The sequence below is a fragment of the Hylobates moloch genome, unplaced genomic scaffold (assembly GCF_009828535.3).
Source record: "Hylobates moloch isolate HMO894 unplaced genomic scaffold, HMol_V3 SCAFFOLD_18, whole genome shotgun sequence".
NCBI classification, from domain to species: domain Eukaryota; kingdom Metazoa; phylum Chordata; class Mammalia; order Primates; family Hylobatidae; genus Hylobates; species Hylobates moloch.
The window spans coordinates 41,526,466-41,540,649 of record NW_026652293.1 but is presented as its reverse complement, the minus strand read 5'-3'; the positions used below and the strand labels follow the sequence as shown (position 1 = coordinate 41,540,649).

The 14,184-nt window shown below is 34.3% G+C and overlaps 1 protein-coding gene across 4 annotated transcripts in view; it reads left to right on the top strand.

The window, feature by feature from the left end:
• The window catches only part of HOOK1 (hook microtubule tethering protein 1), a 63,420-nt gene that overhangs the window by 13,621 nt on the left and 35,615 nt on the right, over positions 1 to 14,184 (top strand). For all 4 annotated transcript variants that reach the window (XM_058430663.1, XM_032136832.2, XM_058430664.1 and 1 more), the window contains exons 3-8: positions 37 to 109; positions 3,405 to 3,455; positions 4,644 to 4,776; positions 6,864 to 6,931; positions 8,370 to 8,432; positions 11,781 to 11,864. In XM_058430663.1, the coding sequence (XP_058286646.1) occupies positions 37 to 109; positions 3,405 to 3,455; positions 4,644 to 4,776; positions 6,864 to 6,931; positions 8,370 to 8,432; positions 11,781 to 11,864 (472 nt within the window). The remainder of the gene's footprint in view (positions 1 to 36; positions 110 to 3,404; positions 3,456 to 4,643; positions 4,777 to 6,863; positions 6,932 to 8,369; positions 8,433 to 11,780; positions 11,865 to 14,184) is intronic.

Here is a 14,184-nt window from a genome sequence, read left to right as displayed (position 1 = left end):
TTTTCATCTTTAGTATTTTTGTTGTTGTTGTTTCAGTGATGCAGCTTGGTTTAACGAATCTTGGTTAAGTCGAATTAAAGAGGATGTTGGGGACAACTGGAGAATAAAGGTATGCAGAACAAATGGGAGAAGCACTTGACCCAAACAGTGGTCCTAAAATTAGCACTAAGCTAACCAAATCTTTTTTTCAAGTTAACTTATAGTACTTTTTATTGTGTACAGTTTGAGTTTTAACACATGTATTCTCTCATATAACTACCGTCATAATTAAATAGAAAATATTCCCATTAACCAAAAATATGCACTTCAGGCCCATTCTCTATTAATCCCTACCTCAAGCCTTGCCCTAGGTAGCTATAGATCTGTTTTATGTCACTATGGAGTTCATTTCTGGAATTCTGTATAAATTGAATCGTATAATGTGTACTCTTTTTGTCTAACTTCATTCACTCTGTAATTTTTGAGTCTCATTCATGTTGCCTGCATTAGTAGTTATTTCTTTGTTTGCTAAGTAGTATTTCATTAGACTGATATTTTGTGGTTTGTTTAGCTATTCACTTGTTGATGGATGTTTGAATTTTTATCATTTTTGACTATTGTGAATACAACAGCTACAAACATTCATATATGAATCTTTGGATAGATGCATATTTAATTTCTGTTGGGCGAATTTCTGGGTGGAATTGCTAAGTTATGTAAGTATATGCTTAACCTTATGAGAAACTTCCAAACTGATTTTCTATTTTTAAGTCAGTTTTGTTGTGTCTTGTAGGACATTTGTTTCATATAGGATGTATGATTTGTTGATACACAATCCTTAACTGAATTACTGTGCTAATAATGTGCTAATAACTGATCTTTAATGATGTTTCCTTTTATTTTCCTGCTATTGGTTATTTGTGTCTTTTGAACTTATTTTCCTTGATAAGTCTGGCTGGATGTTTTTCAATTTTACTTATTTTTTTTTAAAGAATTAGCTTATGTTTTCTGTTCCATTGATTTTTCTGATTTTTATTATTTCCTTTCTCTCACTTAACCTGTTCTTCTTTTTCTTACTTCTTAAGGTGGAAGCTTAAATAATCAACTTTAAACCCTTTTTTCCCCTAATATTAAGCACCATCTTAGCCACATCCCACATATTTTGACAGACTGTTATTTTATTTTCATTCAGTTTAAAATATTTGGTAATCTCCCTTGTAAAGTTTTCTCCTTTGACCTATGAGTAAATTAGAAGTAGGCAATTCAAATTCAAAATATTTGAGGATTTTCCAGTTGCCTTTCTTTTATTTATTGGTTTCTAATAGATCTGAGAACATACTCTGTATCAAGAAGTTATTTTACATTTATTGAGTCTTATTTTATGACTGAACCTATGGTCTGTCTTGGTGAATGTTCCATGTGTATATGAAAACAGCATGCATTCTACAGTTGTTATATAAATATAGATTTTGTTAAATTTGTTGATAGTGGTATTTTCCATATCTTTATTGATATTTTGTCTTATTATACTATGTGTATAGTATAGTATAGACTCTGTAGAGAGCCCTTAAATCTCTAATGATGATTTCGATTTTATTGATTTCTCCTTTGCATTTTTTTGCTTTTTACTTCATGTATTTTGAATTTCTGTTATTAAGTTTATTACACTCTATATTTCTTGTGTGTTCTTGAATGAATTCACTTACTATGAAATGCTTTTCTTTATCCCTGGTAATATTCTTTCATTTGAAATCAAATTTGCTCTAATATTAATGTAGCCACTACAGATTTTTAATGATTATGATTATATTTTTCATTAGTATTTCTTTTTCCATTCTTTTAATCTGCCTATGTCTTTTTATTGAAAGTGTTTCATACAGACATCTAATAGTTGGGTCTTAAATTTTTATCCAGTTTGACAGTCTGTATTTGATTCTTTATTGTAAAAAACATTCTATTTCTTACATTCATGTTTTTTGTTCAAATCCTTGAACATCTTTAAACTAGAAGTTTTAACATTGTCTCAATTCTTTTATCTTTCATTTCTGAACCATGTGTATTGACTTTTTCCTAATTTTGGTCCCCATTTTCCTGCTTCTTCACATGTGTAGTAATTTTTAACTGGACGCTAGACATTATGCATTTTATTATTGAATGCTGATTTTTTTAAGGTTTTCCACCCCCCGCCCCCGAGACAGAGTTTTGCTCTTATGCCCAGGCTGGAGTGAAGTGGTGCAATCTCAGCTCGTTGCAACCTCTGCCCCCCGCCGGGTTCAAGCAATTCTCCTGCCTCAGGCTCCCGAGTAGCTGGGATTACAGGTACCTGCCACCATGCCCGGCTAATTTTTGTATTTTTAGTAGAGACGGGGTTTCGCCATGTTGGCCAGGCTGGTCTTGAACTCCTGACCTCAGGTGATCCACCTGCCTCAGCCTCCCAATTAAGTATATTCTTTTGAGGAGTGTTGAATTTTCTTCTTGCAAGCAGTTAAGGTACTTGGAATCAGTTTGATCCTTTAAAGGCCTATTTTTGGCTGTGGTGGGGGGCAAACCTAAAGTTATTCTTTCCTTTAGAACTAAGACTCATTACTAAGCTGTGATCTTTTGGGGGTCTTTAGTGAATGTTTTGTGCATGTAGCACGGTGTCTTCATTCTGGCTAGTGAGAATTTCAAAAATTTTTTGGCCTGTATAATCTTTGGGAATGGTTCAGTTTATAGTTCCCTGGATTGTTATTTCTTCGGAAAGAACATTCAGTTTCACCCATCCACATGCAAACTGGTATTTAGCCAAAGAGTCAAAGGAACCATTTTACACAAATCTCCAGAGCTTGCTCATTCCATAGCTCCCATCTTTTCATCTGTCTGCCCTGCAAATTCAAACTGCCCAGGCCTTCCTGAACTTCTAATGTCTATCTCTTCAATCAGTGAGAACATCAGGCTTGGTGTTTGGTTTCCACCTCCCTATGCTGTAGTCTGAAAATTGCCTCAAGACAGAAAGCTTATACTAGTGTAGGGCTCATTTTCTGTTTGTTTTCGTTCTTTCAGAAAGCAGAGTTCTGTACTACTTGTTGTCTAAAGCTTGGAAACAATTGTTTAATGTATTTTGTCTTATTTTCTAGTTATTAGTGACAGGAGAGAAAATCAAAACCCAGTTAACTTGCTCATGACTGGAGCTGGACATGCCTGTGTATAAATTTTTAAAGTGGGCCCTTGAGTTCATTGTGGCCCACTTTAAATAGAATCACCCTACTTAACTAAACACTGATTAAATCTCTGATGGTTAAAAAGCATCATGTGTTTGTATTTATAGAACTCTATTATAATGTTTTTGTTGTCCTTTTTAATTAGGGAAAAGTTTTTATTGTCTTTCATGCTGGCATAACCTTTATTAATCTGAAATAAGAATCTCTTTATTTTTTTCACATTAGGCCAGTAATTTAAAGAAGGTCCTTCAAGGAATTATGAGTTATTATCATGAGGTATGAAAAACATCTGACTTTGTTTAAATGCAACATGCTATATGAAAATTACTTTAAGACTGAAAAATTACTTGTTTTTTTGTTTATAATATTTTACTGGAATGTAAGTCATAATTAGAACATGTTTTATTGTCATTTTTATGGAATACTCATTTGTGAAAATAAGCTTAGATATATTGATTTGTAAGATAACATTGCTTAGGTATTGATACTCTCCAAATTGAGTATTTTCAAGTACAATTACCTTCATCTTTAATGTAATTTGATTTTGTGCAATACTATAAAGTAGACTTTATAATTAATTGAAATAATTTTCTATTTAAAGCATTATTTTGACATTTCTTCCCAGTGTAAACAGTAGCAAAGATAACTGAGATTATGCTCATACAAGTAAATTGGAAAAAAATGCAAAATAAAAGTAGTATTATAAAGTCACTTTAGATAGTACCTTAGTCAAATAGTTTGTGTTTTCTTATTCAGCATCATAAGAAGTTCTCTAGTAGGGTTTTTGATATAAGAGAGTTTATTGCTTAATGATTGGCAGCTTTTGAATGACTTTTCCATTAAATAATTTTTGTTTCTATTTTTTAAAGTCGTCACACAATTAAACTTGTAATTTCTTCCAAAAATGTTTAATATTCTCTAAAATTTTTCAATATATTAAATACCTAAAACTAATTCTGAAGCTGTTTTAATGCCAAGAACCATTTTAATCAGCTAAAAAATAAGAAAAAGAAAGATAAGACCAGGAAAAAAAGTTAATCCATTAGATTTGTCGTTCATTTGTAAAAGTGCAGTGATTTACATTGTGTTTCTCTGTTAATTGATTATATATGAAAATATTATGAATATTCTTTGTCTTAACATATGCTTATTATTTAATGGACAGGCATAAGTTTTATCATAGTAGACGAAGCCAAGTGCTTCTTAAATTCTTCTCTCTGACAGTGAAATCAAAGGATATTTGATCCGAAACCAAAAGGAAATATAGTGCTTTTGGTTGGTTACTCAGAATTTTGGAATGTTGCCTGAACATTGCTAACTGGTTTTAATAATTATTTATTTGTCATTTGTTATTTTATCTGAGTTGTTTCATGAGTTTATAATTTATTTTCATTGTAATATTAAATGTGGCAAATTCTTTGTAGCCGACATAAATAAGTGATCTAATTTATTTTAATATTGTAGTTTTTGGGGCAGCAGATTTCAGAAGCACTTATCCCTGATTTAAACCAAATAACCGAATGTTCAGATCCAGTGGAGCTTGGGAGGTTGCTCCAGCTTATTTTAGGTTGTGCTATCAACTGTGAAAAGAAGCAAGGTAAGTGAATTTCAATCATTTGAGGATTTCTGCTTTCTAGAGACAGTCTACATTGCTATACAAGCTAGCATTAAAATGTATTATTAAAGCTTGGCAGAAGGCACCCTGAAACATAAACCAGAAGATCTGAATTCTAGCCCAACTCTGTCGTTGAAAAGTGGCATACCTTGAGTGTCCTATTTGTACCTGGATTCTGGTATTCATATTCAGTGGCTAAATTAAATGTATTTTAATTTAATTAGTTTAATATACCCAGTACATAAGATTTAGTGGATATTCAATAAAAATTGTGCTTATTCATTTGATACATTATATCTATTTTACATGTAAGAACCTTATGTGGATTCAGTTTTCATAAATATTCAGCTACTCATTTATAATTCAAGTTTCTTCAGATAATATTCTGCTCTTTTCAGAAGCATATCTGTCCAATATATCCTCCAGATAAGTGGTCTAATGATATAAATGGAATTGATGCATTATATTGGTATATCCAAACACAGTGATCCATATTTTGCTGAGTATGAAAGGGTTATATTTGGTTGCATGTAATGATGAATGATGAACTGAACAGGCCCAGACCTCCTTCCCTTGAGGGCGTTAATCTGTTTGGGTGGTGAGACTTTTGACGCTGATGTTTTTTTGCATGATTCATCCAAACTTGTTCTTAGTACACCACCTTTATGAAAGAATAATGTTGAGTGCTTAAGTTTGCAAAATGCAAAATACTTCAAGCCAGGGCCTTGGAAAACATTCAACATTGTCTAACTAATGAAGAAAGGATATAAGTTGGGATAAATTTACCTACAAACTCTGAAAGGAGAAAAATAAAACAAAATACATGAAATTAATTGTAGTTTATCAATTATAAAAGGACAGTGACTAGGTGTCAGAGAATTTTTATATTAGTCCATCTCTGCTATTTACTAGAAGTTTTTCTCTAGGACAAACCAGTACTTCTCTATAGGCTTTTAGGTCTCACTTATAAATAAAGATCTATATATTGGGTTTTTCATAAAGGCAGGGACGTTTGCTCATGGAAGGTTAAAACTTCTCTAAATATTTAATCACAAATTCACAAGTAGTAATTTATTTATAAATCTAGTAATTTTTTGTTGTAATTGTGATTCTTTTTATTTTTTCATTAATGCTTTAATATTTTAATTGCTGGTTATTTGTAACTTATTTTTACTTAATCTTAACCAGGTTTGTAAGTTTCATTAGTCTTTTTTAAAGAGCCAACTTTTGGCTTTGATTCTATTTTGTTTTTACTATTTAATTTTGTTGTCCTCTTATTCATTTTTCTTGTGAATTAATCAGCTGTTCCTTTTCTAAGCTATAATGGACATTTTAAGTGGTAATTTTGCCTTAAAGTGATTATTTTGTTGCATCCTAAAAATTTTAATATATGTAATATTTTCATAATTTACTTCTAAGCACTATTGAGCAATTTTGTCCATTTTTAAAAGGAATTCAATTCCTAGATACATAACTTTTTAAAAGCTTTCACACTTGTGTTTTGCCGTATGAGTTGGTTTTTTTTTTTTTTTTTTCTTTTTTTTCTTTTTGAGACGGAGTCTCGCTCTTTCACCCAGGCTGGAGTGCGGTGGCTCGATCTCCGCTCACTGCAAGCTCCGCCTCTCGGGTTCACGCCATTCTCCTGCCTCAGCCTCTCCGAGTAGCTGGGACTACTGGCGCCTGCCACCACGCCCGGCTAATTTTTTGTATTTTTAGTAGAGATGGGGTTTCACCATGGTCTCGATCTCCTGACCTCGTGATCCGCCCGCCTCGGCCTCCCAAAGTGCTGGGATTACAAGCGTGAGCCACCGCGCCCGGCCATGAATTGGTTTTTAAAATGATTTCAAGGTACTGACTGCAACAATCTCAGTCTTGAAGAATGAATTCGCGTGGTTAACAATACTCGGTTTATCTTGGTGAGGAAGGAAGACATACTGGTGGACAAATAATGTATTTACATAAAGGATTGTCTGTGGGTAAATGAATTTTTATAGTCTATTAATTTGATGGCTAAGGTACTATGTGTAAAGAGTAGATTTTTTTTCACATTTGATTTTTTTAAATCATAGAACATATTCAAAATATAATGACACTGGAAGAGTCTGTTCAGCATGTGGTCATGACTGCTATTCAAGAGGTAAGTTATATCATGTTCCTATGAGTATAAAAATCCTAAACCAAATTATATAAAACTTTTCATACTTCATGCTTTTCTTTTTATAAACTTGCTCTTTGTTGTGAGTTTACTTACCCTTAGCTAGTGGGTCTTCCTTTTTTACCCCCAAAAATATTTTAAAAGGCCTTTAAGCCCAATTTTAGTACCTCTGCATTTTAAAAGCTGGTTAATAAATTAATATTGTCAAGTCTCTTTAAATCAGTGGTCCTCAACTTTTTTGGCACCGGGGACCAGTTTTGTGGAAGACAATTTTTCCACAGACATGGGGTGGCGGGCGGGGGGAAGGTTTAGGGATGAAACTGTTCCACCTCAGATAATCAGGCATTAGATTCACATAAGAAGTGTTCACAGTGGGGTTTTTGCTCCTACGAGAATCTAATGCTGCCACTGATCTGACAGCAGGTGGAGTCCAGGTGATAATGCTTTTTTGCCTGCCACTCACCTCCCTCTGTGCAACCCAGTTTTAACAGGCCTTGGACTGGTACCAGTCTGTGGCCTGGGGGCTGGGGACCCTTCCTTTAAATAACTTCAACTAAGCAGGAAACGTAGGATAAACAGTCTCTCACCAGACAGTTTTTCTTTTTTGTTTTTTTTTTCTTCCAGTTGTAACAATCTTTCCTGAATTTTTCATTTATATATACCATATGCATTTTCAAAATGTAAGATCTGTGAGCAAATACAGTGGTACTTAGGTTTTAGAGCCAGGTAAGTTGGATTAAAGCTAGTCTAGTTATCTAAGTGGAGCCAGGAAGGATTCAGAATTAATGTGGTGCAGTGTTGATTCTTAATATCAGCCTAAAAGAGATGGATTGCAGAGGACACCTCAGGAAAAGCAGAGTTTGGAAGGGGCATGACTTAGAGGGAGACATCATACAGAACTTTGGCAGTCTGTACTCCCTGAGTTTGCATTGTTGGTTTGGATTCAGAGCATCCCTGTACATAAGTAAATCTGCCTTTCATCTCAAAGAGTTATTTTACAGGATCTTTTTTTCATATAATCATAGCTCCTACTTTTAAAATGACTTCTCAAAAAGGCTGCATTTAAAAAGTATTAACTTATAATGTATATGAATCCCTTTAAAAATTATTTAATGTGTTCACTCTTCATCAGTAATATGTCTTTTAGAACTTGTATTGAAATTTTTCAGTACACAAGTATTTTGAATATATCTATGTATTTTAAGCACAGTTTACTTATAGTGTTCTCACTAATATGTTTGAATTTGTGTTACTAAGTTAAACCTCTAATAAAGTTTTTATCTGAATAGTGTTCTAAGGATCCTCAAATTAAGGCAAGGAAAAGCTAAATATAAATCATTTTACTATCCTTTCAAGAAAATATATTTTACTTCATAAACATCACATTATTATACTTAATTTTATTATTTTAATTCCCTAGTTGATGAGTAAAGAAATATTGAGCTCTCCTCCAAATGATGCTGTTGGAGAATTGGAGCAACAGGTGAGTATTTTAGTATGGAAGAAAAATATTGAAAGCAATGTTAGGGTTTCTTTGCCAATTACTCTCATAAGGCTTACAAAGAGAGCATATACAATAATATTTTCTTCCACGAAATGTAGTTTATTCTTCTGCAAGATCCCAATTGAATGGAAGTGGTCTTGGTCTCCAGAGGTTTTTATGATCATGTTGAAAGACTTGAGTGGCATTGAACATTCCTTCTGACACCTGTATATTTGGACCATGCTATATGGTTACACAGTGAAATAGAGGACAATTAAAAACAAACTCTGCTAAGTTTTAATTTATCTAATAATGTATTTTTTTTCGCTGTTGCTATCCTCTCACTTGATATTGAAGAAACAGCTCAAAGGCCCTGTACTCAAGGCTCCTTTCCTTCAGGACTGTTTTACAGGGGGAAAAGACACTCTTCTCCCATTTATAACCTAATCTGGGTGGTAGAGTAAAGGGTAAGAGGAGAGGCAAATGCATTAAGTACTTTTTCTGTTATATTTTTAGACAGTTCTTTTATGAGTGTCACCAGTCATCTCAAGTATTTCAAAAGAAAATGTTTAAAGAAATAATTTATTTAAATGTCAACATGCTGTGTTTTTTCCTAAACTTTTTTTCTTTAATAAAACTAAACAATGCCTTCTCTAATACTTGTAAAAATATTTTGCAGGGATTTACATAAAATTTAGTTCTGTGGGACCATAGCCTTCAATGTTAATGAGGTCATGTAAATATAATTCACACAAAGACACTTTTTTTTTATTATTATTATACTTTAAGTTCTGGGTTACATGTGCAGAATGTGAAGTTTTGTTACATAGGTATACATGTGGCATGGTGGTTTGCTGCACCCATCAACCCATCACCTACATTAGGTATTTCTCCTAATGTTATCCCTTTCCTAGCCCCCCACCCCTACAGGCCCTGGTGTGTGATGCTCCCCTCCTTGTGTCCATGTATTCTTATTGTTCAACTTCCACTTACGAGTGAGAACATGTGGTGTTTGGTTTTCTGATCTTGCGATAGTTTGCTGAGAATGTTGGTTTCCAGCTTCATCCATGTCCCTGCAAAGGACATGAACTCATCATTTTTTATGGCTGCATAGTATTCCATGGTGTGTACGTGCCACATTTTCTTAATCCAGTCTATCTTTGATGGACATTTGGGTTGGTTCCAAGTCTTTGCTATTGTGAATAGTGCCACAGTAAACATACGTTTGCATGTGTCTTTATTGTAGAATGATTTATAATCCTTTGGGTATATGCCCAGCAATGGGATTGCTGGGTCAAATGGTATTTCTAGTTCTAGATCCTTGAGGAATCACCACACTGTCTTCCACAATGGTTGAACTAATTTACACTCCGAAGAACAGTGTAAAAGCGTTCCTATTTTTCCACAACCTCTCCAGCATCTGTTGTTTCCTGACTTTTTAATGTTGTGAGATAGTATCTCACTGTGGTTTTGATTTGCATTTCTCTAATGACCTGTGATGATGAGCATTTTTTCATATGTCTGTTGGCTGCATAAATGTCTTCTTTTGGGGAGTGTCTGTTCATATCCTTGGCCCATTTTTTAATGGGGTTGTTTGCTTTTTTCTTGTAAATTTGTTTAAGTTCTTTGTAGATTCTGGATATTAGCCCTTTGTTAGATGGATAGATTGCAAAAATTTTTTCCCATTCTGTAGGTTGCCTGTTCACTCTGATAGTTTCTTTGGCTGTGCAGAAGCTCTTTAGTTTAAGTAGATCCCATTTGTCAATTTTGGCTTTTGTTGCCATTGCTTTGGGGTTTTAGACATGAAGTCTTTGCCCATGCCTATGTCCTGAATGGCATTGCCCAGGTTTTCTTCTAGGATTTTTATGGTCCTAGTTCTTATGTTTAAGTCTTTGATCTATCTTGAGTTGATTTTTGTACAAGGTGTGAGGAAGGGGTCCGGTTTCAGTTTTCTGCATATGGCTAGCTGGTTTTCCCAACACCATTTATTAAATAGGGAATCTTTTCCCCATTGCTTGTGTGTGTCAGGTTTATCAAAGATCAGATGGTGGTAGATGTGTGATGTTATTTCTGAGGACTCTGTTCTGTTCCATTGGTCTATGTATCTTTTTTGATACCAGTACCATGCTGTTTTTGTTGCTGTAGCCTTGTAGTAAAGTTTGAAGTTAGGTAATGTGATGCCTCAAGCTTTGTTCTTCTTGCACACGATTGCCTTGGCTATGTGGGCTCTTTTTTGGTTCCATATGAAGTTTAAAGTAGTTGTTTCCAATTCGGTGAAGAAAGTCAGTGGTAGCTTGATGGGGATAGCATTGAATCTATAAATTACTTTAGGCAGTAAGACCATTTTCACGATATTGATTCTTCCTATCCATGAGCATGGAATGTTTTTCCATTTGTTCATGTCCTGTCTTATTTCCTTGAGCAGTGGTTTGTAGTTCTCCTTGAAGGGGTCCTTCACATCCCTTGTAAGTTGTATTCATAGTATTTTATTCTCTTAGTAGCAATTGTGAATGGGAGTTCACTCATGATTTGGCTGTCTGTTATTGGTGCATAGGAATGCTTGTGATTTTTGCACATTGATTTTGTATCCTGCGACTTTGCCGAAGTTGTTTATCAGCTTAAGGAGATTTTGGGCTGGTACAATGAGGTTTTCTAAATATACAGTCATGTCATCTGCAAACAGAGACAATTTGACTTCCTCTCTTCCTATTTGAATACCCTTTAATGCTTTCTTTTGCCTGATTGCCCTGGCAAGAACTTCCAATACTATGTTGAATAGGAGTGGTGAGAGAGGGCATCCTTGTCTTGTGCCAGTTTTCAAAGGGAATACTTCCAGTTTTTGCTCATTCAGTATGATATTGGCTGTGGTTTTGTCATAAATGGCTCTTATTATGTTTAGATATGTTCCATTGATACCTAGTTTTTTTGAGAGTTTTTAACATGAAATGCTGTTGAATTTTGTTGAAGGACTTTCCTGCACCTATTGAGATAATCATGTGGTTTTTGTCATTGGTTCTGTTTATGTGGTGGATTACATTTATTGATTTGTATATGTTGAACCAGCCTTGCATCCCAGGGATGAAGCCAACTTGATGGTGATGGATAAGCTTTGTGATGTGCTGCTGGATTCGGTTTGCCAGTATTTTATTGAGGATTTTCACATCGATGTTCATCAGGGATATTGGCCTAAAATTCTCTTGTTGTAAGACTCATTTGTTATTAGGTAAATTTAAAAAATAATTTCCCATATCAGTGTATATGTGTGTTGTGAGAAGAGTATATTTCTCTGTTTTTCTGTATTTGTGTCAAAACACGATTTACTAAGATTTAGGGCACTTTGTATTTCAGCTTAAAAGAGCCTTGGAAGAACTTCAGGAAGCACTAGCAGAAAAAGAAGAGCTGAGGCAAAGATGTGAAGAATTGGATATGCAGGTACGGGAAAAAACCCTGAGCTGAGAAAAACTTCCTCTTTAAGTTTACAGAAGTTTTTTATTGTAATTAATTAGTTGGCACTATGTTTTGTAGATTAGGTTTCACTTCATGGAGGTAACATTAAAAGGATTTCTTAGAGGCTTGAATATTCAAGCATGAATTTCATAAATATTTTTCTCTGATCATTGAAATTTGCTAGCTTAACATTCTTTGAGAAAATCACTCTACTAATTGTAAAATTTCAATTATTTAGATAAGGACTCAGTTTTCATTTTTGTAAAATGGGAAAATTAAAGTTTCTACTTCATATTGTGTATGTGAAGATTAAATAGAGGTGATTTATGGAAGTATTAAGTGGTGCCTGACACTTCCCCTCCCAGTAGATTCAAGTACATGTTCATATATATGTATGCAGTCTCTCATGGCAAATTTTGGCTAACATGTATGTATATATAAACGTGTGTATATAATCTTGTATTCATATGCACATGTATGTTAAAATAAACTTGGCATGAGCAACAATAGTTAATGGTTAAGAGGTTAGATTGTCAAACCAGGCTACCTACATTCAGAACCTGGTCATATGACTAGGTTATATGCTCCAGGCATATTACTTAATTATTCTGTACTTCAGTTTTTCTCTTTTGAGAAATGGAGTGATGATAGCATATATCTCCCAGAGTGGTCGTGAGGGTTAAATGAGTTCATCTATATAGCACTTAGAGCCTGGCACAGAAGTGCTATGTATATTGTTTGCATATGATGTTACTGTTACATCAAAATACAAATGTGCATATTATGCAATAAGTCTAGAAAAAGGTGTACAGAAGGTTAAGTGTACCTTCATAATATGCTGTATGTAAATGGCATTTTTTTGTTTGAATAATGAGCTAAATTTGTAGTTGATTCTCTGAAAAGTGTAAGGGCAAGGAGCAAAGGTGTGGTAGCATTATTCTTGCTAGAGGAAGTAAATATCTAAAATGACAGGGCTGGATAATGCTTCTAACCCTCAAGCGTTTGCAGATAAAGAAAAGGAAAAGACTTGGTTAGGGTGACTAGTCACTTAGGGCAGTGGGAGCACTAGAATTCAGGTCTTCTAACTTCATCTGTAAAAACTAGTCCTCTGTATTTGAACGAAGTAAGTGTCTCAAGTAGGGGAAATTTAATCTGTTCTCCTTTGCACCTTTCCTAACTACATATTGTAACATACACCTTCAAACACATGTAAAGTACCTGAAATGTGTTCATTTTAAATAGGATCATATTCACCCTGTAAAACACCTCATAGGAAAAACAGAAGATTGAGCCATTCAGGTATTACTATTCTCTCGTAGGATCTAGGTACGGTCGTCTGAGAACTTCTTATTCAATAAAGAACACAAAATTCTGCATTTAAAGAATCATGTGTTTGTAACAAATAATGAAGGATATGTGATCTGGTTTTAGGTGAAAAGTGCAGAAATCCCAAATAGAGAGAGGCAGAGACAGGTGCAGATTGAACTTATCACCATGAGAGCTTGTTGAAGGAGATACCTGGAACCCCCACCCAGTGCTCCAAGTCACGGTTCTGGGATGGGAAAAAGGAATGTGCCTGTCTCGCACCCTCCTTACTCATGTCTGTGCCAGAAATGGCTCTGGAGCCACGTTGAAGCATATGGATAGGAGCAAGATTGGTTATTCACCAATCTCGGTGTTCAAAACTAAAATTTGCCCTCAGTCCTATTCTTTTTTAGAGGAGTCCTACCCAGTTTTGATGACTGAGAGTGTTGTTTTTCCTCTCAGTCATTTTTTGACAGCCCCTACACTCAACCTAGAATGAGATATTCTTTTCTTTGTGCCCTACCCTTGCCCTATAGTGTACTTCTATCAAAGCACCTTCAACATCTTTTACATAATTGTTTACATTTCTACTGTAAAGGTCTTAAGGGCAGAAACTCTTTATTATTTTTTGTATCTGAATCACTTAGAATTATTATGCATGACAGGTAATAGTAGTCACTAAACAGCTTACATAATAGGTATGGATGCATGCATTGAATTTAGGAATAGAAAGTTATTTCTTTATATTGTCTGCCCAGGGACAGTTTCCCAGACTTTGTATTCGTCATTTAGAAAACAGTAACTTGCCTATAATACTGTGTTCAGGGCAATCACTTGATGTTAATTTCCTATTAGTTCTTTCTGTCAATGTGTAGTCATATTTTCATAACTGGATTGAATTACATGTTTTGAAAATATGGATAGCAAACTTGTTCAATAATACATTGGAAATCAGAATAGGTTAATCAATGGTTTTTCAAACTAATTCTTAATCATATGT